The sequence below is a fragment of the Rousettus aegyptiacus genome, unplaced genomic scaffold, assembly GCF_014176215.1.
Source record: "Rousettus aegyptiacus isolate mRouAeg1 unplaced genomic scaffold, mRouAeg1.p scaffold_m13_p_16, whole genome shotgun sequence".
Classification (NCBI taxonomy): Eukaryota; Metazoa; Chordata; class Mammalia; order Chiroptera; family Pteropodidae; genus Rousettus; species Rousettus aegyptiacus.
Genome location: NW_023416291.1, coordinates 14,126,444 through 14,150,450, shown reverse-complemented (window position 1 = coordinate 14,150,450; position 24,007 = coordinate 14,126,444). Strand labels below are relative to the sequence as shown.

At 40.9% G+C, this 24,007-nt stretch overlaps 1 protein-coding gene across 7 annotated transcripts in view; it reads right to left on the bottom strand.

The window, feature by feature from the left end:
- The window catches only part of SMAD1 (SMAD family member 1), a 64,519-nt gene that overhangs the window by 34,112 nt on the left and 6,400 nt on the right, over nucleotides 1-24,007 (bottom strand). For all 7 annotated transcript variants that reach the window (XM_036233532.1, XM_016164060.2, XM_036233533.1 and 4 more), the window contains one exon: nucleotides 1,586-2,169. In XM_036233532.1, the coding sequence (XP_036089425.1) occupies nucleotides 1,586-1,985 (400 nt within the window). In that variant the 5' untranslated portion in view covers nucleotides 1,986-2,169. The remainder of the gene's footprint in view (nucleotides 1-1,585; nucleotides 2,170-24,007) is intronic.

Below are 24,007 nucleotides of genomic sequence, written 5' to 3'. Positions count from 1 at the left end.
TCACAGCAGATATAACGAGCAGTAAAAATGTCAATATTAGAACAAGGGGAATTGAGCAAGGTTGTTGGAAAAAAGCAGGCGTAGTCTGAGCAAGAGCAACTGTAACGGACTGCAACTTTTAAAAGGATACAAGAAAAACCCAAATATCATCTAAGAAAAGATGTATAAGAACTTTATGTAGTAAACGGAAAGAAAAAGATCTGAATAAATTTATTAAAATAGTATACTCTATAGAGTATCACTTTGTCAATCCTCCTCTGGATGAAATTCACTAAAATGTCTGGAGAATTTGTCACAGAATATGACAAGATAATCCTAAAATATATAATACAGAAATCGCAAACACATAGCGTTGAATGAATATACCAAGTTGTGAAGGATCCTCCAGTATCATGACACGATACTTTTAAATTTACAAAGTTATATTAGATACTGTCACAGATCCATAAAGTATACACTAACAGCATAAAAGCACTCCTGGGAATGATAAACATCAAACTGTAACCACTAAATTCAGAGTAGCAGTTACTGGAGGGATCAGCCAGGCATAAACTAGAATTTGTTTTATTTGTAATCTTTTATTTCTTCATTTGGGTGGTGGATACAAAGACATTTATTATATTATTCCCTAGTCTTTAAACTTGTTTTTATGTCTTAAATAAAAAACAAATAAAAGACCTTTTATTTAAGAACCATGTTATTACATGATCTAACAAACACCAATCCAGTAACTATATCCGCACCACCTAAAGTACTGTTAGAAATGTGGATTACCAGGCCAGGCCAGAATAAGAAATTCTGGGAGGGAAGCCAAGTGATTCCAATGTACAGCCTCACCTGGGAACCTTTGGGAACCACTGGCCTTTAACAGGTAATCCAGCAACAAAGCTGGCTCCAATGTGACAATGAGATATCTAGGTGCAGGAGACTGCCTTTCGCTGTCCAAGGGATGCCGATGTCTAGAACACAGATTCTAATTTGAGAGCAAAGCCATACAAATTTTAAGGCAGTATAGTATATCCTTTGCTGTACCCACTCCCCTCGACGTTCATACAGGTAAAAACTAGGACTATCTCATAAATAGTATCAAATAATTCCACAGCAAACATTATTCCTTCATATTCCCCATCGTGAATATGTCATAGCAAAATTCCACCAAAGAGGGTCAGGTAACATTCTTAAAGACAAAGGCATACAAATCACTGGCAACTGCCTTCAAGATGTATTTCCCTCAAGTATGTGGATGGCAACAGCATACTTCTTTACTTTCCTCATCTTCATAGCTAAATATGTCTAGAGAAATGCACAGAACCAATGGGAAACATAAAAAATAAATTTAGAAAGAAAGCAGTTTATTTAAAGTTCCAGGTATTAGTACCGCTATGATAATTTCGCCCCCCTGCTCCTAAGAAACAAAGTGAACGAGGGAGGACTAAGTCGTGAGAATGCATGAACGTTCGAGGGCCGACAGACACATTTTCCCCTTATACTGAAAAACTACAACTCGGAACGTAGAAAAGGCATTACGTTGCTATGCCAAACACCCTGAGCGTGCTGCATGCGTCAAGGAAAAGCGCTCACTCACCAGGGCTCTCCACCCGCTTGTAGTGGTAGGGATTGATGCACACCTCCTTCTGCTTGGAACCGAAAGGGAACTCACAGCATTCCAGTGGTTTTAGTTCGTGGTGGCTCTGAAGATCGGGCCAGCGCCACACACGGCAGTAAATGACGTGAGGCAGTCCCTTCCGGTGGGAAACCTGCAGCCGGCCGTCCAGAGAGCGGGGGATGGTCACGCAGTTGCTGGGCTGCCCCGGGCAGCTCAAGGCCTTCTCCAGTTCCTCCATGGCCCCTTTCTTTTTCTTCAGTTTTTTCACCAAAGCGTCGACAGCTTTTTCTGCCCATTTTTCTTCTTCATCGCCCTGTTTCCACCCAAGAAGTCTCTTTACGGCTGGACTTGTGAAGGAAAATAAACTTGTCACATTCATAGTGATGGCACTAGTTACACTCCCCTTGTACACGGTGAAATGAAGGAGTCTCCAAAACGCAAGAGGACAACGGAAGAGAGTTCCCTTTTATTTACTCAGAATTCTCTTTAGCTTCTTAATTTTGAGGTCCTGGAAAGTGGAAATTACCATTCCTAGTGTTTCAAAGGTAATCCAAGATCAGCACCTATGAAAGACAAGAGAGAGAGAAAAAATATTTTAAATTATCTCTACCACGAAACCACAATTTACTAAAGAATTATCATGGGACAGGTGCAGTGTTAAGCGCTCTTAGGTATCACAGTATGCTATGGACCGAATTATGTTCTCTATTTAGATTCATTTATGGGCACTAAAAATAACATTTCAAGACACACCTCAACCAACAAAAACTGAAAGCAACAGGAAAAAAATGAGAATACACTAGTCTTAACATCTGCTTTTAGTTTGTTCCTCAGGTATTTCTTATGCTAAAAGGAAAGGTGGTCATATTTTTACTGTATAAATGTGACAACATTTTAGGGTATTTATTCAGTGAACAGGCCTGTTCCTATGGGCTACAGAACAAGTAAGGTAGGAAATTTATTTCCAACTTTTTTGAATTTGCTTTTCATTGACATGAAAGGAATGAAGCACATGAACATACTGTACCACATTCTTTAGTCAAATCGTTTCATGTAACCTTCTCGTCATTCCCCACCAGGTGAACACACAGAAGGTGAGAACGATTAAAGGGGATAACTTCACACAAACTCTGGCTGAGAAACAGTAGCATGTATCCAAACAAGCTCCTCCCAAAAATAACCATATAAGCTGAACGAAATAAAAACAAACTGTGGCGGGGGGAGCCCAGCTTTTCAAAGGGATCAAAGAGGAACCGAGGCACTGAGGACGGGAGCAACCAAGCTGCTCCAGGGAAGGCAAAAGCGATGAAGTGAACGGAACGTTCTCGAACATTTGCCAAAGCCGATGCTAGAAGCAGCAAGAGGCCCAGTAGCCACGCTGAAAGGAGCTAAAGACCTAAGCAGAGATTTTAGTAGCCTCGTGGTGTTGAGACAAAAAAAACTAGAGATGAGGGACTGCTGGGGAGGGGGCCCTGGTAAATACACTAACCAGGCTTTCAGTTCAGACAGACCCTAAACAGATATGGCCTAGTGTGAGGGAAAATATGAAATGGACCAGTTTTTACAGTGAAACAGCCTGGAATCATCTGGATCAAGGTGACGGGAGGAGAAAAATCTGACAGAGGCAATATTTGCAGACCAAGGTTTTTTTTTATTTGCAGGCAATATTTGCAAACCAAACTGACCAAGGTTTTTCCAAAACTGACAACAGACATCTAGCCACAGATCATGCAGCCCTCAAAATCCCAAGAAAGATAAATACAAAAAAACCCTACAAGTTCTGATGTGTCATAGCACAGTAAAATTGCCAAAAACCTAAGACAAAATTCTTTACAGACACATTACTCTCAAATGTGCAAAGGGCTGACGGCTGACATTTCAACAGAAACAATGGAAACAAGAAGACAATGAAGTAACATTCCAGCATGCCAGATGTAAATAAATAGTGGATAACTTATAATTCTACACTTAGTGGGAAAATCATGCAAAAAACTAATTGTGAAATAAAGATGCTCTCCAACAAATGAAATCTGAGAGAACTGGCTTCCAGCAGAAAGTCATCAGGCAAAATGAAAAAGATCCTAGAAAGAGGCAAGCAACTGCAGGAAAGAATGAAGAATTCCAAAAGGGTAAGTCAGGGTAGGTCTAAACGAATACTGACTTTACAAAATAATAGGAATCTCTTGTGATGTTTAAAATATAAATTTAAATGCGTGACAAAAAAGCGGAAAGGGATAAACGAGGTTAGTTTTCTAAGGTCCCTGTATTACCCAGGCTGTGGTAAAGCATTAAGTTATGACTGATATAACAAATTTTGAAGTTAGGTCATAATAAAGCAAGCACTGAATTTAAAAACTATACACAGGTAATAGAGGAGTTAAAAATATAGAATTATTTTTGTTTTAAATATAATTAATACAAAGAAGAAAGGGGAGAAAAAAAGCAAATAATGGATGGGGAAAATAAAAAATAAGATTTGGGTCTAATCCTCGAAATATCAGCAATTACTTAAACATAAACAGATTAAACATGCAAGTCAAAGACAGGGGTGGGCTGGGGAGTACCCCTTAACTGCAATGTACTTAGCAGAGACACACATTAAATATAAGGACAGAGAAAAGTTGAAAGAAAAAGGATATGAAAAGATAACTATGCATATCTTAACCAAAAAAGTTGGTATCTAACCAGACAAAATAGACTTTAAAATAAGAAGTGTCACCAGAGATAAAAAAAAAAAAGAGGACAATTTATAATGTTCAAAGAGTTGATCCACCATGAATATATTACAATCCACACCATAAATATATCAAATTTTCATGCATGAAACAGAGTGATGAAGAAGAAAAATGAGCAGAAAAAGCTGTTGATGCTTTGTAATAAGTTTCAAAATACATAAAGCAAAAAATGACTGAATTAAAATGAAAGAGACAAACCCAGAACCTGGTGGGAGATTAACATAGTAACTGATAAGAACAAGTAAACAAAAATCAATATATATAGAAGATTAGCACGTTTTAAAACTTAATCCGATTCATGAACTAGACCACTGCATCCAACAAGTGTAGCATGTATAATACTTCCAAATTCACATGGAATATTTATCCAAATTGACCACATAATGAGGCATAAAGCAAATCTCTACACATATCAAAACCATATATGTCCTTTGATCATAGTATAACTAAGAAACCAATACCAAAAACATCCTTATTGAAATTAATTACACTTTAAATAATCCATAGGTCAAAAAAGAAACTACAGTGGAAATTAGAAAACATTTTCAACTTAGGAGGAAATGTACTGTCTTAAATACGTATAATAGAAAAGAAAAAAATAAATGAAAACTAATTTTCTGTGTATCCACCATAAGAAAAAAAAGGAATAGTAAATTAAACCCAAAGAAGACAGAAATGAGAGCAGAAAATTAAAAAAAAAAAATAGAGAAAACCTATAGAATTAAAGTTGGTTCTTTGAAAATACTATAAAATTGGATATACCTCTAGGAAAATTAAATCAATACAACAGAAGGCACAAATTACCAATAACAGGAATAAGAGGGGAAAGTCATTGCCAGTCCCCAGAAACTGAAAAGATGATTCTGAGAAGCTGCCACAGTGTGCGGCGTACGTCTATGGCGACTCTGTGGTAATGCACACACCTGTCCACCTCACTGTGGGAAGACGACTGAGGAATTCTGTCTTCTTGTCTTCCTACCTTTGGAGCCCAGCACTGTACCTGGTACATAGCAGACTCTCAATAAAAGTTTAATGAGTGATTCAGCTCCCTGAAGAAATTAGAAGGCCAAGTGTGGGGCTTCAACTTTATTCAATAAGATATGAATAAATGTTATTAAATATTCAATAGGCTGCAGGGAGTCAGTCAGTTGTTTCATTTTTTAAAGTAAAGAGTTTTATCCAAACTTACCCGTTCTTTTGAAGCTGGTATTATTTTGATTTAACGGAAAAGGAAACAGAAAACAAAACTATGCTATTATCAAAAGTCGCACTTGGTCGGAGTGTACCTCCTGAAATGATCATTTACTAAAGGTTAGTTTCACAAAGAACAAGAGACAATTTCCATCTAGTCCTCTAGTTGCCTTTTATGAAGGGAATATTTCTTCTTATTCTACATGTCCTTTTCTTCTATCCCAAAAACAGTTTTTTGTTTTTTTTTTTTTTTAGCTAATGATTTTGAAACAGAGTGTGTGTGTTTATCATAATCAGTTGAGGCTATTTCAAACTCTACCGCTGATGAGTTTGTAATTTAAGGTAAGTGTGTTAGAGATGGGGAGATAAAGTATCACCATTTCAGACTTTTTTTTTTTAACTATTCAAACTGACATTCATTCAACGAAACTGTACTGAGTGTCTGCTAGGTAGCCGACACTGCGCTATGCGCAGAGGACAGAGGCGACGTCCTCTGCCAAGGCTAAAGGACTGTGCTGAGGAGTGTGAGGCCACCCGCAGAGCCTCGGCCAGGGGTCTGCCGGCACAAGGCCACCGGCAGCACAGGGACAGAAGAGGCCCACGACCTGTGCTTGCCCGCCATGAAGTAACTACAACACTGTGTGACACAAGCTCTAAAACAGGTATGAACAATAATATATAAAAGCAGAGAAAGAGAGAACAATTAACTCCAGGGATTTGGGGAAGTTTTCCCAACGAGGAAATACCAGACAGGTCTTAAAGGATGAGTAGAATTTTGCAGACCAAAAGAGCTAACATTTTGAGTAATCATTCCACGAGAGACATTGTTCCAGACACTTTACACCTATTAACTTGTTTAATCTTTATGACAAACAGTCCAAAGTAAATCCTGTCATAGCCTTCAATTTACAGGTAAGAAAAGTGAAATACAGAAAAGTTAAATAACTTGTCCAAAGTTTACATATACAGCTAGCTGTATGGCAGAGCGAGGGTTTGGATGCATGTTTGGCTCTACAGCCTTGATTTTTTTAAACCATTTTTCTAAATTGCTAGTTCTAACAGACACATAAATAGAAATGCTCAGGTTCAAGGTGGCTAGAGGCAATGCACGGCTAATAAGAAGCGCAGGGGCAAGACTGTGAAGGGCCCGGGATGTGTCTCATCCTGGAGACAAGAGGACGAGTGGAAGGTTTTAAATCGGAGCATCACTGTCATTAGATCTACATTTTAGGAAGACAGCTAAGATATAGCGTCAATACAGGAAGTCTTCTCCATACAGACAACAATGACAACAACTACAACAACAACAACTGCCTCCGAACACTGTAGGGACCAGTTAGGGGGTGAATGCCTTGATGCCACTCACAAAAATTACAGTGACAAGATCACAGAAATCTTTACATACAAATGTGCATAGACGAAACAAAATGCAGGCTGATCACTAATTTTTGCCTTACTGAGTTAAACATTTTTTTAAACAAATAAGTCAAACAAGTCATCTACCTCCCATTAGGAATTCAGATGAGTCCATGATACCATGGCCTTGGCAAGACGACTTATTTTTTCTCTGCCCCTTTTTGTACTTCCTGCTTTAGTTTATGTCAGAAGTTAAGTGGCCTTATCAGTTTAAAGTGCAAAATAAAAACATGAGTCAGCAAACAGATTTCCTTCCCTCTTCTCCAAATACAAACATTTCACACTGACATGACAATAAAAGCATTTCGTCTGGTAAAGAACCTCTCAGGAACTTTAAAAGAAAACCTAACTCTAAGGAAATATCCTGAACCAAAAAAGGTAAAAAATTTTCATACAGATTTTCATCGTATTATTATCTACTATAAGGAAAAAAGAAATATCCAATAATTGGATATTTCATAACATAACAATAATAGTTATGTACACTTAGTACAATTCACTTTAAAAATTATGTTCTATGTAATAACTTGATAAAAAACTTAAGCAGAACATAAAACAGTATATGTAGCATAAACAACTATGTAAATATATCAAAATATTAACAGTGACTGGGTGTAAAAGGTTAGTAATCTCTCTTTCCTATTTTTCTAAACCTTTCAAACACTCTTTAATGAAAAACCATAACTTTCAAATTTTTTAAAAAGCCTCTGTATGTAATTTGCTAATTACAAAAAAAAAATTCAATTTTATGAGCTCAAGCCACACACAAACTGTACTTATATGTAGGACTATACTTACAATGTGATCCAATTTCAGAAATAATAAAAATGCAGCTGAAAACAGGGTTCCGAATTCAGAACCCGTCCCTATGAGGTCTCACTCTGGGAAAAATTTCTGTGAGTACTGCCAGACGCCAAATGAGCAAAATACTCTGACAATCCTACCTTTGACTTGGATAGTTAATTTTGCAACTTATGTGATATTCCTTAATGTTAGAAAGGAAAAAACAAAAAGTGTGTGTGTGTGTGTGTGTGTGTGTGTGTGTGTGTGTGTGTGTGTATTAAGGTACTAGGAGTCTGACTATTCCTAGTAACTTTTTGGAGCCTCTATTTTATATTTTATTGAATAACTGAGAACTTTATATATATATAAAACCTAATTAGCCAACTGTACAATGGGCATTTTCTTCATCTTGGCCTCATCCAGTTAAGAAACATGTGATCATCCAACCGCGTGAATATCAACAGGATACACTCTCTGCCATTCAGGAGCTTTCAGATCCCAGTTTTCCATAGAAAGTTTTAAAGAAAATTATTCTAATTTGTAGCTGAAGAAACATTTTAAAAAGGCAGGGGGAGGGTGGCCACTCAGTGCTACAGACAAAAGCGCGAGGGGAGAGGACGCAGGTAACGACCACGCGCTCTCCGTGGCTCCAGACCAGTGCCGTTTTACAATTCTTGCACTGGCATGGAATTCGGTGAGCTGGACAAAATAAACAATCCCAGTTACTACTGAGAGAATAATTACATTATTCAATAAAATATAAAATAGAGGCTCCAAAAACTGACTGAGGATAGTCAGACTCCTAGTACCTTAAAAAAGGAACTGGCAGAAGATAAATGGTCTGTTTTCGGTGAAGCGGGCAACTCATTTTTTAATCCTTATTAAAAAATACTTCTTATTCCTTGGTTCATTACTCTATCTTAACTCTAATGATAAAACATCAAAGCATAAAGATCAAACGCATCAGGGAACTAAAATCACAGGGTATTGATTAACTTTACTTTGAAACTGTTTAACAGCTGGATAAGTTATTTAAGGAAAAAAAGACTACTTTATAAAAATTATCTATGAAAATGTTTGATCCTTTTCTGGGGAAACAGGTATTTCCAAGTAAGTTAGTAAGCTATCTCTTTCCTGACTTACACCATCAGCTTTCTTCCTAAACAGATGATCCTGTGAATAAATAGAAAAAGTAAGACTTGAGCTTCCAAAGAGCTAGAGTGGGGCTTCAGAGAAATCATAAGCAAGTTGTATGATTTTTGTAGGTCGGCAGCTATGATACCTAAAACACATCGCCATATAGAATGTAAGGAGACAGAAGACCTCAGAGACGTGTTGTATAAAGTGTTTGGTGGCAATATTAATTAGCATTCCGGAAAGGTATGTGCCATCGGTTCTAACATACAACTTAGGATTCAAGGCCTGATGATAACGCTTGCCTCCTCTGAGATGTTTAGCTAAATTAAAACATCAAGAAAGGGTCAGAAAGTGAGAGATTGCTCTCTAACTTTTCAGTGCTCCAAAATAGACTTTTTTTTTTTTTTTTTTTTTTTTTTTTTTTTAGCCTACTTGATTTCCTTTAGGTACCCAAGTCAACTGCATACTCCTACTGCAAAAATGAATCATGGAAAACCTTATTCCGAATGGAGCCGGGAAGCCATGAGAGGAGGGCTCTCGCATGCGCCACTCGTCACGGCTTATTTTACACACCTCGGCAGGAGAAAGGAAGATTTTCTCCTGGCCCAGCAACAACTCGGCCAGTGAGAGGCTGCTACGGTCCCAAACGCTAGCCTTCCTCCAATGAACTTTTGTGTAAAACCACCCCTTCCAAGTCCCTCCCTTCCTCTATAAAAGCATGCTCCTCTTTCTTCTCTGGAATAGTGTGTTTGTCCTGAATTGCAATTCCTCTACTAGTCTCAAATAAACTAATTTGCTACGCGATAAGCTTGGTTGTTTAATTTTTTAAGACTGACATGACCAAAGGCAGAACCATCAAACCAGATGATGATTCTCAAGGAGGATGAAATAAAGATATCCTAAAAACTCCTGACACTTACAGAAACCATAGAATCAGAGAAGACTACACACTACAAATTAGAGTCAAAAATGCTTAAAACGATGAAAGCTGCAATGAAAAATATTCCAGAGAGTCAATGCCAATAAATATTTTAAAACATAAAGAGCAATCCAACATTGAGCTGAGAATTGCAATGAGCTTTATTGGTAAGAGTAAGATGGAGAATTCACAAAATGGGGGGGGATCATAACCATATCCATTAGGCCTAAGTAAATTAGTCTATGAAATTAATCGAAAGTCCTAAAGAACTGGGAACTTCCAAACTTTCAGTAAACCCAAAATACCTATTAGCTAAGCGCAGAGCAACAGGCAGTCCGCACGCCGGCTCAGCAGGATGGCCGGAGCGGAAGCAGCGCGTACACTCACATTTCCAGAAGGAGGAAGAATCCTACGAGCAGGACCCATGAAAGCCAGCGAGGCAGTGCCCCTTTATCCTCGGCTTCAGTTACCTGCGGACGACGGTGGCCCAAAAACATGAGGAGGAAAAAAAGAAGTTCCAGAAATAACTCACAACTTTTAAGTGGCGTGCTGTTCTGAGCAGCGTGATGAAATTCTCGCCATCCCGCTCTGTCCCACCTGGGATGTAAATCGCCACTTTGTCCAGCACCTCCACGATGTAGACACTCCCCACCCATTTGTCCCTTAGTAGCCATTTTAGTTATCAGATCTACCATCGAGGCATCACAGTGCTTGTGTTAAATAATCCTTATTTTACTTAATAATGGCCCCAAAGTGCAAGAGTAGTGATTCCGGCAACTTGGATATGCCAAGAGAAGCTGTAAAGTGACCTCTTTAAGTGAACAGGTGAGTCCAGGAAATAAGACATTTTGAGAGAGACCACATTCACATAACTTTTACTACAATATATTTTATAACTATTCTATTTTATTATTAGTTAGTTATTAATCCCCTACTGTGCCCGACTTATAAACTTTATCATAGGTATGTACATCTAGGAGAAAACATAGTATACATAGGGTTTGGAGCTATCCGTGGTTTCAGGCACCCACTGGGGGTCTTGGAAGTATCCCCCATGAAAGAGGGGGCAGCCGTAGTGAAGACAGGATGTTAAAACAAGAGATGGGTTTTCTCTGGCTATTTCAGTCTCAGAAAATACCCCAAAGTAACAGTGCTCTGTGACTTGGTTTCAACAAATAATCTCTTCGAATGTGTCTTTTCTCCAGTTACTCCAATTAGAGACCAACTTGGTTTGGAGATATTTTATTACAGGAGGCAACAGGTAGAGAAGGCCTGTGCATTTCTTTTCCCTGTTTTAAAGTAGCAGTTATCACTGGCCTCTCAACAATTCTAAATTTCGAATGGGTCAAATGCAGCTAAGTAAAATTAACCACTAACCAAAATGAGGGGGGAAAACTCTAGAAGAAGAAGAGAGTGAGGAAGGACAAACCTCTTTCAACTTCTCTCTTATAGATGTGAAAAAACTTTCCAAACTACCTACTTCTTTGCTTGGGAGTTGGGCTGAAAGGAACTCTTATTTTGACTGAGTCCTCAGAAAAAGAAAACGTGTCTCAACGAAATTCCTATGCAACAAAGCCATACGCAGATCCACTGGAGAGCCCAGGAGACTTCTGCCCCTCTGAAATCACAGCAGCAGCAGAATCCCGTGTGTCCAACACCCAGAAGTCAGATCCCACCTCGCTGAACCTCTTCCTACTGAGCTTTGTTCTGGTCACTTCTGAACTTTCCCCAACTTTCTACATGAACGATTAGAGATGTGAAACAGTTAGTTTGTCATATTCTCACAAAATCTGTTTTCAGAAGTTCATTTTCCAGATCTGGAGAAACTAGGAGCTGACAGTTGGACAGAGAACAAAATCTTAGAAGCCTATTTTTAGTAATGCAGTTATGCAGGTACTACTGCCTTTAAAACACAGGCACTATCAGCCAGTCCCTCAGCCATCCAGGTGTGACTTAAGTGACAAGAGCTGCAATGTGGTCTCTCAACAGAGTGTTAAGTGAGTGGGAATCTTAGGAATCAAAAAGAAAAGGAATAACACATAGACTTTGAATTCCAGCTCACCACTTGTAAGTTCACTGCAAGTTGTGACATTTCAGCCAAAAGATTTCAATAGTGTCCCCTTGATGAAAATGAAGCAAGGAATTTATGGATGTCACAATTACATGAGTCTCTAAGGACAGAACTGTAGTTTATAGAGTTAGATGTGCCAAGTTTGCCATTCAAGTACCTTCATTGTGTCAGAAAATTCTTTTAGACAAGAACTCTTTTGGGTTCTGCTCTGCGTACACAAGTCCTCCCATTCCGACAAATCTGGGCTGCTTGTAGGGCAACCAGTCAATTTTTCTTGGTCACAGAGATTCCTTATGGAACAGCAAGTGTCAGTTCTGTTTTGTTTCATTAGATGACTAGTTGTTTAGTTAAGCAGACTGAAGGCGCTTAAAAGTTTTCTGACTGTCCCAACTTCAACAAACCTGGCTTCTTTCTACATCTTGCTACTTCCTCTAAAAGCTGTACAACACCCCTTAATCCCACCGAACCCCCGTTCTCAAATTCATACTTGTAAAGGAAAACTGTGTAGTCTTTCAAGACACCCAGGTCCTAATCACCTCATCCTGATAAAGATCATCTCATCTCAACTCAAAAACTGTACAGTTATTTGACCCGTAACGAGCTCATTCTACACAGGAGACGGAAGACCAGAGGCATTTTAAAATTTAATTTTATTGACCACGAGAGGGAAAAAGTCTACAGTCGTTGTTTCTTTGAAAAAAGCTATTCTCTTTGAGTCACTGTTATTGTAGAATAGCATTTTTACAGACTGCGAAGAATGCTAAATGTGATAAATTTCCATAAGTGGCCAGTTATGAATGATTCATCATTAATAAATAAATGGAATTATTTTAACTGAGCTATTAACTTACTCAAGCACTACACTGGTTGTTTTTACAAACATCTTATTGCCTCCTTACAGGAATTCTTCAAGGTATATATCATTATCTCAATTTTACCAATAAACCTGAAGACCAGAGGTTAAGCATCTTTCTCAAGACCATATTCTAGCAAGTGGTAGATCTACATTTCAAATCAGAATGGAGACTAAAGTCCATTAATCGGGTTACAAAACAAAAAGCAATTCAAACGCCAAATTCATAGATGAAATGGAATAAGCTAGAGGAAGAAAAACTATCCATTAAAAAAAAAACCCCTGCTGTACATATTTCATTTTTTGGAACATATTTCTCTTTCTCCACTGATCTCGCAGGTGCTGTTTATGACAAGCACATCTGTAGCGGTGAGCTGACATTCGTGAGCGGGCCGCCTGAACTCTCTCTCTATATTTAGATCCTTCGGCTCAGATTGTAATTGAATAATTTAATCAGAACCCTCTAGAAGGGAAACACATCCATATTCATCACAGGCATCAAAGGAAACATCTTTACAAGTTATATCCTTTTACAAACCAACATATGGTCTCACGCCATTCTCCCAATTGTTGATCTCCTCCTCTGGGAAGAACATGGAATTTTATTTCTTTTTATCACTTGAAAAAATCACTTCCCTCCTAATTCAGTAAAACTGGGTGGAGGCCACTTCCTCCACAGGTGAGAGAAATAAAACTTGTTGATCTGTCGTTGTCAGGAATTTTAAAGTTAATCATTTATTTTATGTACTTTCGAAATGGAAACAAAAGACAGACTAAATTCAGCTTAAGAAATCGGGGCACATTCTCCAGACGTTCAAACAAAACCCCTACAATTTTTCTGTCATTTTAGGATGTTTCTAAGTGAGAAAACGAGAGCCTTTCACTTGGAGTAAGCGACAGGCTTGAACGGCAGCTTTCCACTTAGTAGCTATACTCTGAACCAAACACTTCTCTGAGCCTCAATTTGCTTTTCCACAAAATTAGGAATCCACCGCCGCCTACCCCGCTAGGTTGTTATGAGACTTAAACATGAATATGTGAAACTGATTTGAAAATTATAGCATGCTGAAAATGTAATGTATTTTATTAACAGAACAGTTCCACAACAAAAGCTTATTTAAATATTTCATACATACCAAAAAACAAAGTTTCTGTCCTAGTTAACAACAACAACAACAAAAAAGATGAAAAGAAAATTCAATTCATTCAACAAACACATTGTGCCAGACACCATTCTAAGCACTGGGGACACAGCGTTGAACAAAAGACACAAAAATAGCATTTTTTAGAAAGTCCATGCTTTCCTGAGACCTACATTCTAGAAGTTATGAAAGGCCTCGGTGAGAGGTGATGTTTCACTCAGAAGTCGGAACAGCAGAGGGACTGAGCCATGTGGAAGTCCAGGGACGCGCACTTCAAGCGGAGGGAGGAGCAAGTGCCAAGGCCCTGTGGCAAGAGCGGGGCTGAAATGTTCCAACAGCAAGGAGTCCCACAGGGCGGGAATGGAGTGAGGGAGGAGAGAGCAATGGGAGGGGGCAGGCCGGAGATGAGGGGAGCAGACACACAGAAACCCATAGGGGCTTCTTGGCTTTTCCTTGAGATGGGAGCCACTAGGAGATGTGAGCAGAGATGGAAGCCATGGTCTGACTGACAGTTTAACAGGATTACTATGGCTTATAGACGGAAAACAAACAGAAAAGATGGAAGTAGGAAGTGAGAAGACCAGTTAGGAAGCTATGGTCATCGTTATGGTTCCAGATGATGAAGGTCTGGATTGGCATGGAAGAAAAGGTCAGATTCTGGATATACTATGAAGGCAGAGCCATAAACAAATGCACTTTCCTGCTTAACTAAATAAATAAAGTTGGAGAAATCCGATTAAATTTTAGAAGTGTAAAATCCCCTGGTATGGGACTGCGAGACTGCAGATCTGAGTGGGATCGAAGGTCACTGGAGGAGCAGTCCAAGAATGATCACGGGAGCAGTATGGAGGAAGTACGACTAGGAGCTGAAATCCTGTAGGAAGGAGGTGAATGACGGGGAGTGAGGCCGTGAGTGACTCACGAGGAAGGGAAGTGAGTGGCAGGTGCTGACGTCATGTTCAAAGCTGAGTGCTTCCATGCAGGATGGCTGGAGGATGGCCTGGGGGTGGCAATGAAGGGGACCCCCACCCCCAGGCCCCGCGCCACGAGGTTAGCAAACAGCCAGGACCAGAGGGAGCTGGAAGGGAAGCCGCGTCCTCCGATGGGCTTGATCTATGCTCAAGATTACTCACGTTCCAGACAACTCAGACGTCCAACAGCAGTAGAATGATTAAATGATGACAGTGCATCCAAAAAAGGGGGGGAGGGGGGAGGGAGAGGGGGAGACAGACTTTCGCTGCTAACATGGAAAAACCACACCATAATTATTCACTTTTAAAAAGTTACAGAACCATATACATAGTGTGATCCCTTTTTAAAAACAGAAACAAAACCTGTACATGTATAATATATGTGCACCTTTAAAGGCCTGGAATGAAATAAGCAAAACTGCACAAGCGGTTGCCTTCAGGAGTAAGCCAGGACGAGCGGAGTTCAAGAGAGCTGTCTTTTCTTATAATCAATTACTGTTCTCCATCTTAAAACTCCAATAATAAAAATAAATAAAAACTGAAAGTAGGTAAGAGATTTATTCCACATGGCTCCAAAAGACAGTATTATGGCCAAAAAGTGGCAAGATTTATCTTTTTATAAAGGAAAAAATAATTGAAAGTGTTTCTGCACAGAATGGAATAACACCGAACTGGGATTTTAGAGCAATTTATTCCTGTAGTCAGGGTTGGAATATATAGCCTAATTCTGGGTAAATATGATATGAGTGGGAATGCACCTTTTTATTAAGCAATTCAGGCACATGACCACAAAACTCAATTTTACTAAATGCCATAATATAACAAAAAGTCAGTTGCCTTCCCATTCATGTCCCCTAGTCCCCTTTCCCTTAACAATTCAAATATCCTTCAAAGTTTTCAGTGCATGAATCTTACCCCCAAAATGTTCTGTGCCACACCCAGATGTCTCAAGCGTAATTTAATTTGGTCCTGCGCCTTTGCCAGTACATAAATCTGTTATTTAGAAGAATAAAATAGCTCCTAAAAATCAAAGTTTACATAATTGCTGAAACAAACACTGAAAGCAGCCAAATTTCACTCTCCTCCACGTGACAATCAATGGCACCTTGTTTTCGATCTGCCAAAAACTGGACGAGACTTACTAGGTCCACTCGGCCACCAAGGAGGAAAAGCTGGACACGGCGCAGAGGCCCTCTATCCAGAGCTGCAGGGGCTTCTCCGGCTAGGAGCCCTAGACAGCAAATGCAATGCCTGCCTCTCACTGCGCTAGAGAAATAATGCTGTGGATACAAGTGTCACCTACAGAGTTAGGCGAGGCCCGCACCATAAATCCAGACCTTTTCTGCCTCGGGTCCCATGTCCACCCTGGTCCTTTCCATTCACCTCCCCACAGTGACTTATTTACCAGTCAGAATGGAAAACTAAGAATGCTCCTAGAAGGCTTAAGAACCCAAGTTCTCCTCCTTTACATGTTCAACTACTAAGAAAACTTCAATCTCCACTAACTCACTCTTTCACTGAACCATTAAGTGCTCCGCACACAAAGGTGCAGCGCCCACGAGCATGATCTGGTTCCCAGCACCGCCAAGCTCACAGTCACAAAGCGTGTGGGGGAGGGACGGGAGAACCATGCTAGCAGGTTGACTGTGACGAGCGCCACGTGACACGTTCGAGCCGTTTCAGGAGGAATGCAGGCGCAGGGACAGTGGCCCACAACGTGTGCCACTTTCTCTGCCACAACTGCATCTCCCGGGCATCCTGGGCTTTGTGAAACCTGCTGCGCAATCGAAACCCAAATGAGGGCAACCGTCGATCAGGGGCACCAATGGGCATCGACCACGGACTGGTTAACCCACAGCGGCCTTAACGGGAACTAGCCGTTGCTTTTAAAACCCATTCTGCTTGGTCAGAGAAAGCTTTTAATTGCTGATCGTATTTTGCTTACAATAATAGAACTATTAAATACCCTGAGAACACAGTAAATTCTAAAGAAAGGCTTGTTCGAAACTAAATACGTCTTCGAAAAATCTATAAGTAGATGACAGTTAACTGTAACGGTTTAATTATATTATGAAAACTTACAAACATTATTTTATCACATAAATCACTCTCTCTTCCTCTTGAAATTCGCATTATAGGCAAAAAAAAAGCCTTTATAGAACATCTAAAAACTCCCAGTTTGAGGACTCAATAAACTCTCATCACCATCACCATCAGCTCCAAAGGGAGAGTGCCGCCATGCAGGCAGCTCTCTGGGAGACACCCCACAACAGTGCATCCTTGGTCTCCGTCAATGTCCAACACAGCTCAAGTAGCCAGAATCAATGTCATTCTCGTATCATCACCATCACCAACCACCACCACGAAGCACCGAGCACTGTTCTCAGCACTTTACACCTAGTAACTCACCCAATCTTTAAAAGAATCCTAGAAGGTAAAGACTATTTTAGAGATTATGAAACCCAGGTGCAGAAAGGTGAAGGAGCTCACCAAGGCAACCCTCTACTATCCAGCTCCTCCTAAATAACCCTCTCCTTTGTCGCATGCATAAAGCAGGGGCACTGACAAGCAAGGATTTGCTTATAGTTTTATCTTAATCCCTCCAATTCCTTCCCTCTCCAATTTATTTGTTTCATTGTTGCTTCCCTTCTTGAAATCTTCCCATGTCCCTAGAACACGGAAAAACAAGAGTCCGATCAGGGCAGCAGTGACAAAATTAAGTTAATTTTAATCTAAAGAGCCTAGAATAGGATAAGAAATCATAATCTATATACCTCAACAAGGCATAAGAAAATTGACACCATTATTTACACCAACAGCCCATGTGTGTGTTCAACGCTTAATATACTTGTGATAAGTCTGTGAAACACTGAAATTAAGCCCTTTAAAGAAATTCATTTCCTTTACATTCCCGCTGATTATTCTTAGGGTCCTTTACTGAAAACGTAAACGGAACAAAATTATTGGCGCTCTGTTTTTCTTGAGTCAACACTGTCCCATTCCATTTTCCATTCAAGCAAACGTTGAGATGGAGAAAGTTTAACTACAGAACTCTTTCAAGCATCATATTTTATTATCAGTAAAACATTAAAATATTCATTCTAATGGCTCATCCAGTCGCAATGCAATCTACAGATAATGGCAAGAAGTAGTACTCTCAACCGCGGAGGATCTGGGTGAGGGGATGATAAAGCCAACAGTGCAGTTGCGTCGCGGAGACAAGTCAGTGACACCGACTTCGGTATCCTGTCCTACCTGCCCCTTTTTCCATCCTCTACTCTAGGCTTTTCCAACTGTAGCCTCACAGGATATGTAGCCGTACACTATTTGCCAGTAGAATCACCCCCGCCTCCCCCCAGTTGTGACAACCAGAAATTTCTCCAGATGTCGCCAGATGAACCACTACTCCACTCAATCACGCTCTTCTGCCCCTTTTCTCCTTGTAGTCTGAGCGCCTCGGCCTCCACAGTTTTATTTAGCTCCACTCCTAAACTCTGGGACACGAGAAATTGCTGATCTCTTCAAGAAGGGAAAAAGGAAAGATGTCAAACACACATACCTGTTCTCCCTATCGTTTTTCGCCTCAAAGAAAAAAACAGGGAAACGAAAACAGTTAACCCTCAGAATTAACCGGCACGTCTGGAGCCCTAATTGCAGGGGTCACCTAGCACCCAGCGCTGCTGGGTATAAAAGACAGTGCATGTGCACGAGCAGCTCACAACACACCACAGGCCACGCTTCCAGACGTGGTTTACAAAACGCTGAAATGAAGAAAACTCACCCACCAAGTACCGACTGTGTGTCCGGCCAATAGTTCTTAATACCGCCGCGCATCGGCCTTCCCTACGGGGCACGTTTTAAAAAGCTTTCCACCGTGACCCTTGAACGGGACCCGGAGCGGGGCAGGCGTCCCTGCTGTCACTGCTGTGCACGTGACTCTGACGTGCAGGCAAGGCGAGAACCATCGCCTTGATGCGAAGCTCACAGGGACACTGTCCGCACGCCCTCGAGCAATTCGGTCCCAAGAGTGACGGTAGCAAAAGCTATTAAACTAGAAGACGGATGAGACCAGCAGGTGTGTATCGTGCCTCAGTCATAAGATCCTCGGTGCAAGTCCTTACTCAGGAGCCCTCGCCTCAACTTTACGAAGCTGCAGAAGAGAATCACCAGGGACATAACCATCAATATAAACACGGACACCCAAAAACACGCCGAAAAAATCAACTGCAGTAGAGACGGGCAGGAAACTGCGGTAGATTTCTTTCCCAATCCTTTGATTTTGAAAGACTACCTCAATTACAGGAGAAACAGCTTCAAGTTAAGATGATGTGACATTAATGACGATGTCATCGTAGTCTCCCCTTACTAGAAAGATTGCTTCTTCAGGGCAGAAACCGGCTGACACGTCTCTCGATCCTACCCACAGCAGAGCCCAGTGCTGGATGCGCAGTAGGAATGCATGAAATACTTGCTGAATTAATATCAGCTTAACGAAAAGCAGAACCCCACAGTGGGGATCCACCTTTTGTTAAAGGAGGCTTCCCTGGAATACAGAGCAACATCTCATCGGCCTGTACAATTTGATAAGACCAAGAAAAAAAAACTCTTCAATTGTTTAAATGCAAATATACGCTGTAAATACAGCTTGGATGGCAATCATTTCAATGATAAGTTAATGTTGTTCACAGTTAAGAGAAAAACATTAAAAACCAATCAAACACGCCCTCAGGCTTGAACGAGCTAAACAGAAGTCCTGCGCATACAAGCATAAACGGAGGGAAAAGAAAGAGGTGGCTATTAATCACGCCAGACTGCAAAGCCGGCAACAGGCAAAGGCAAAGCAGGAAGCCGCAGCAGAAGAGGTGGCCAGCTACATACAACCGGCCGCCCGGAGCTTTCACAGCGCTAACTGTGTAACTGCGAATGTGGCAGTCCCCGCGTCAGTATTATTCCCCGACATGAAAAGCTGCTCTCTTAGATGAAATTAGGACCCATTTTCCTTCCGTTCATCCTCCCTCTCCAACTGAGCTGAAAGAGGCCGAGGGACAGGTCGGATCTACGCATCCAGGGTCCCTACTCCCCAGTCACCGTCATTCAGAAAGGACTTAGGAAGGCGAGGAGATGGTACAAGGCCAAGTGCTGAGACCGTAGTTGATACTAAAAAGCTGTTTCCCACCCCTGCAACTTTGAAATATTTGCAGATCATTTAAAAAAAAAAAAAAAAAAACACGGTGAGGCAGAAGATGCTGACGAATTCAATTCTGCCTAGTGGCTGGGTAAGGACTCACCACTCACTGCTGAGGTGAAACCGAGTGCACTTCACTTCACTGGGGGAAGGATCCCCCCAGTGCCCAGCAGCTCGTTCCCTTCCTGACAGGACGTGAAAAGCTTTCTTTACACCCACGACCCTAACCATTACCCCTAAGAGAACATCTGGGAAATTAAATGCTGGTGCCTAACTCTTACATTTTTTTTTTTTCACTTTATACGAGGTGTTACTACATGAGAGGACTTTTGACTTTAATACCTTATAAACTAGTCCATCTCAATCATCAAAGCCATATCCCAAGACCATCACTGTCTCACACGAATAAGAAGATGTCACTATAAATAAACTCTAACACGTCGACTCAGGAAGGAGAGAAAGAGGCCCAGTTCGCTGCGCTCTAATAAGCACTTGTGCCTTTACCATTCATCAATTGTGCCAGCTGACTAAGAAACTGCGTGGAACTGATAGCCAGTCACTTTCTAATGAGGGGACTTCTATCCCAAAATCATGTCCCGGAGGGAAGTAGGGTAGTCATCAGGGAAATGGGATGGAGAAGGCCTGTTTCTTAAAACGCCAGCTTATATGAATCGTGTACCAACTTGGAACTTCAGCTTCTCTTAGAAGGCAGGGAACTTGGGTTTCCAAAAGCCCAATTTTCCTCGACTCATACTTCCTAGTCCACAAAGAGAAATACGATAAAAGAAAAGAGAGCTGTCTCCATTCTAGTGAAGAGTCTGATCCAGGACACAGCAAACATTTTATGTTTATTAGCCATTTGCATTTCGTTTGTTTGTGAGTTACCTGTTCATATTCTTTACCAATTTTTCTATCAGGGTGGTGTTTCCCATTGATTTAAAAAGTTCTGTACAAAAGACAGTAACTTGCTTGCAAATTTGTTACCTGAAAGGTTGTGAGTGTGTGCTTGGTCATTTCTACATGTCTGGTCACATACATACTCTCAAATGTATAAGTTTTTCCTTTATGGTTTCTGAGTTTGGAGCCACATTTAGAAGGGCTCTACAGCTGGCTATTAATACCTTTCCATCTCTTGAAAAGGCACGAATCAATTTCCCCCTTTCCTTCTGACACTATGACGAGAATCCATGCCAGAATACTTACTTTTAAAAGCTCTGGGCAATTTAAATAACTTTTTTAAATCATTAAAAGGCATTCTTCTATTAGTTCGACTACTACACTTCTCTTAAAAAACTATATCCAGAATTGTCAGGGAAATGTTCCATCTACAAATTCCAAAACTTGGTATTTCACAGTTTCATTACCGGCATTCCCACTGCTTAACTCTTCTCAATTTATTCAGTCCATGGGACTCCTTACGACCTGTGACTGCCTTATCTAGATTGGATGTGATACCGCTCTCAACACTCTACACTCTAAAATCACACTCATTTTTATAAATGTATAAATAACATTTTTGAGGGCTTATTACGTACCAAGTCCATGTTACATCCTCTGTGTACTCTATATTTTACTGACTGTAAGATGTACCTTCCCCTCCCATTTTAACAACTCTGAAACCAGGAAACTTATAATCAATGGTATGTCACATCTAACTGACAGTTTTTTCAATAGTACATGAAATACTGTCTTACACTTGGCAGCATCTTAGACTAGATGAAATACGGGAGTATAAGTCATTTCATTTTATAATCCATCCTGAGGCTGGTACTATTACCTCGCTTTTTCAGACGAAGAAAAGTGAGGTACAGTGGCGCGTAGCTCACCCTTAGTTATAAAAAGCAAATTAAGTGTTGGGGCTTGGACTTAAACGCAAGAATCCTGATTCTAGAGTCTCATTCCTTAACCGAATTGCTATCCGTAGGCCGGACTCATCTCTGCCAACATTTCTCTCCAATCTTCCTACCAGGCCACCAAGTTATACTAGAAAGAGACAACGACTAGTCTTCTCTGCAGCCACATCAAGGGTAACCCAGGTTTCCTCCTAATGTTTACGCTCTGACTTCTCCACAGATTTGCTGGCACAACACCCACAATGGTTCTTCCAAAACCTCTCCATTACCGTGACTCTTCCAATGCCATCTGCTGACTCCCCCACCTCACCATCCCAGTGAAGGGACTGACGTCTACGCCCCTGCGAAAATCAGCACGAGCTGGCCTGAGCTCTGCCACCTGCTTCCCCTTCTAACCTGAAGGCCGTTCTGCTTCTTCCTCAGACACCTCTCCCTCCCTACCATGGCTAACATTTTGTCACCTGTGCCCCAGATCACTAACGCCGCCATCTTTGTTTTCTATGCATTAACTTCTTTCCCTCGATCTTCGAACATCAAAGGGGTCTCATCAACATAAGTCGCTAGAGGGTATTTTGAGAACCTGTTTCTCACGTCTTACTATGCCCGGTCTCCTCATCGCGACTGCGTTCGTCTGATGGCCCCAGCCTTTTCTCCTTCACCCTGACCCACACATTTCCCCTCTGAACCCGTTTCTGGAATCTCTTCCCGTGGCTTCCTGGTTTATCTGCTCCTCTGACTCCATGTCTTTCTTCCAGATCCAAACATGCCTCTCCCTTTTAATTCCTAACTGTGGGCTTCAATAGAAGATTCCACCCACTGGCTCTTTATTTCTCTGTTCATGATCCTCTCAGGATACTCAAGCACTCTTAGAAGTTCAACCATCATTTCCAAAGTTTATCACTACTGGAAATCTGTATGTAGAGCTCTAAGCCCATCTCTAAGCTGCAGTTCCGTTAGATATCTCTAACTTGCCTAAAGAATACTTAGATACTCCTCCTTAAATTCAAGCTGTCGATTCTAATTTATCATTCATATAACCTTTATTCCTTCTACAACTATCTTCCCTATTCTTATGTAAAAGCTTTATTAATTTTACAGCCACTCAGGTTAGAAACTTAAGAATAATCTCTGCCATCTCTCTGTCCCATTCTTCTATATCCAAATAACCACGTGCTTTTTTTTTTTTTTCTTTTTGGTCACAAAACCCATCTCATCAGATAGATAACTCAAATAGCTTTCCTATTAATCTCTGGCATATAGGCTCTACCCCTTCCAATCCAAACTGCATACTCGAACACCTTCAGTGACTTCCCAATGCTGCCTTATGCTGGCTCTCTAAGGTCCACAAATTCTCACCCCAACTTAACCTTTCTGAACATCTCTCCCGCCTCGCCATCCTGGGCCCCGTCAGGAATATCCACTGTGGTCAGGGAGAGCTACTCCCCAGCCTCACCAGATTGGTGTTGACTCATGTGACAGCCACAGGTGGCTATTTAAACATAAATTAGTATTTGAAATGCAGTTCTCCTCAGTCACACGAGCCACATTTTAACTGCTCACTGGCCACCGGCAGCGAGTGGCTGCGGGGCTGGACAGAGCGAGCACAGAACACGGCCATTGCTGCGGAGAGCTCCGCTGGACAGAGCTGCTCTAGAGATCCTCGGCGCTCACGCTGACCTCCGGGGCCGTCCGCGCCACGACTATGCCCAGAACAGCTCTCCCTGCCACCTGTGCGCACCACGGTGGTCCTCACGTGAGCTGTCTATCACAACTTACTCACACTATTACCTTGCGACAGCTCTTGCTTGCAATGTGGCATTTAATTTTTCATTTTTGTGTCTTCTCGCCAATGACTGAGCCCCTCAGAACCTACATGTATTTACTGAATAAACAAAGCGTATACTTATTACATTACTGCATCGAAATTCTCAAATGAGCGGGTATTTAAAATCCCTCTTCCATTAAAACGACACATTTTCTTTCAATCTAAACAAACAAAAAGATCTTGCATTCAGCTAACTAAATAATGACTTAATTTAGTGCCTAATTATAATACTTAAGATAATTAGTTTCCTTTTTTCCTTGTGGTACTCAAAGCTAAAAAAAAAAAGCCATAAAAGTCTGAAATACTTCCACTTTGCATAA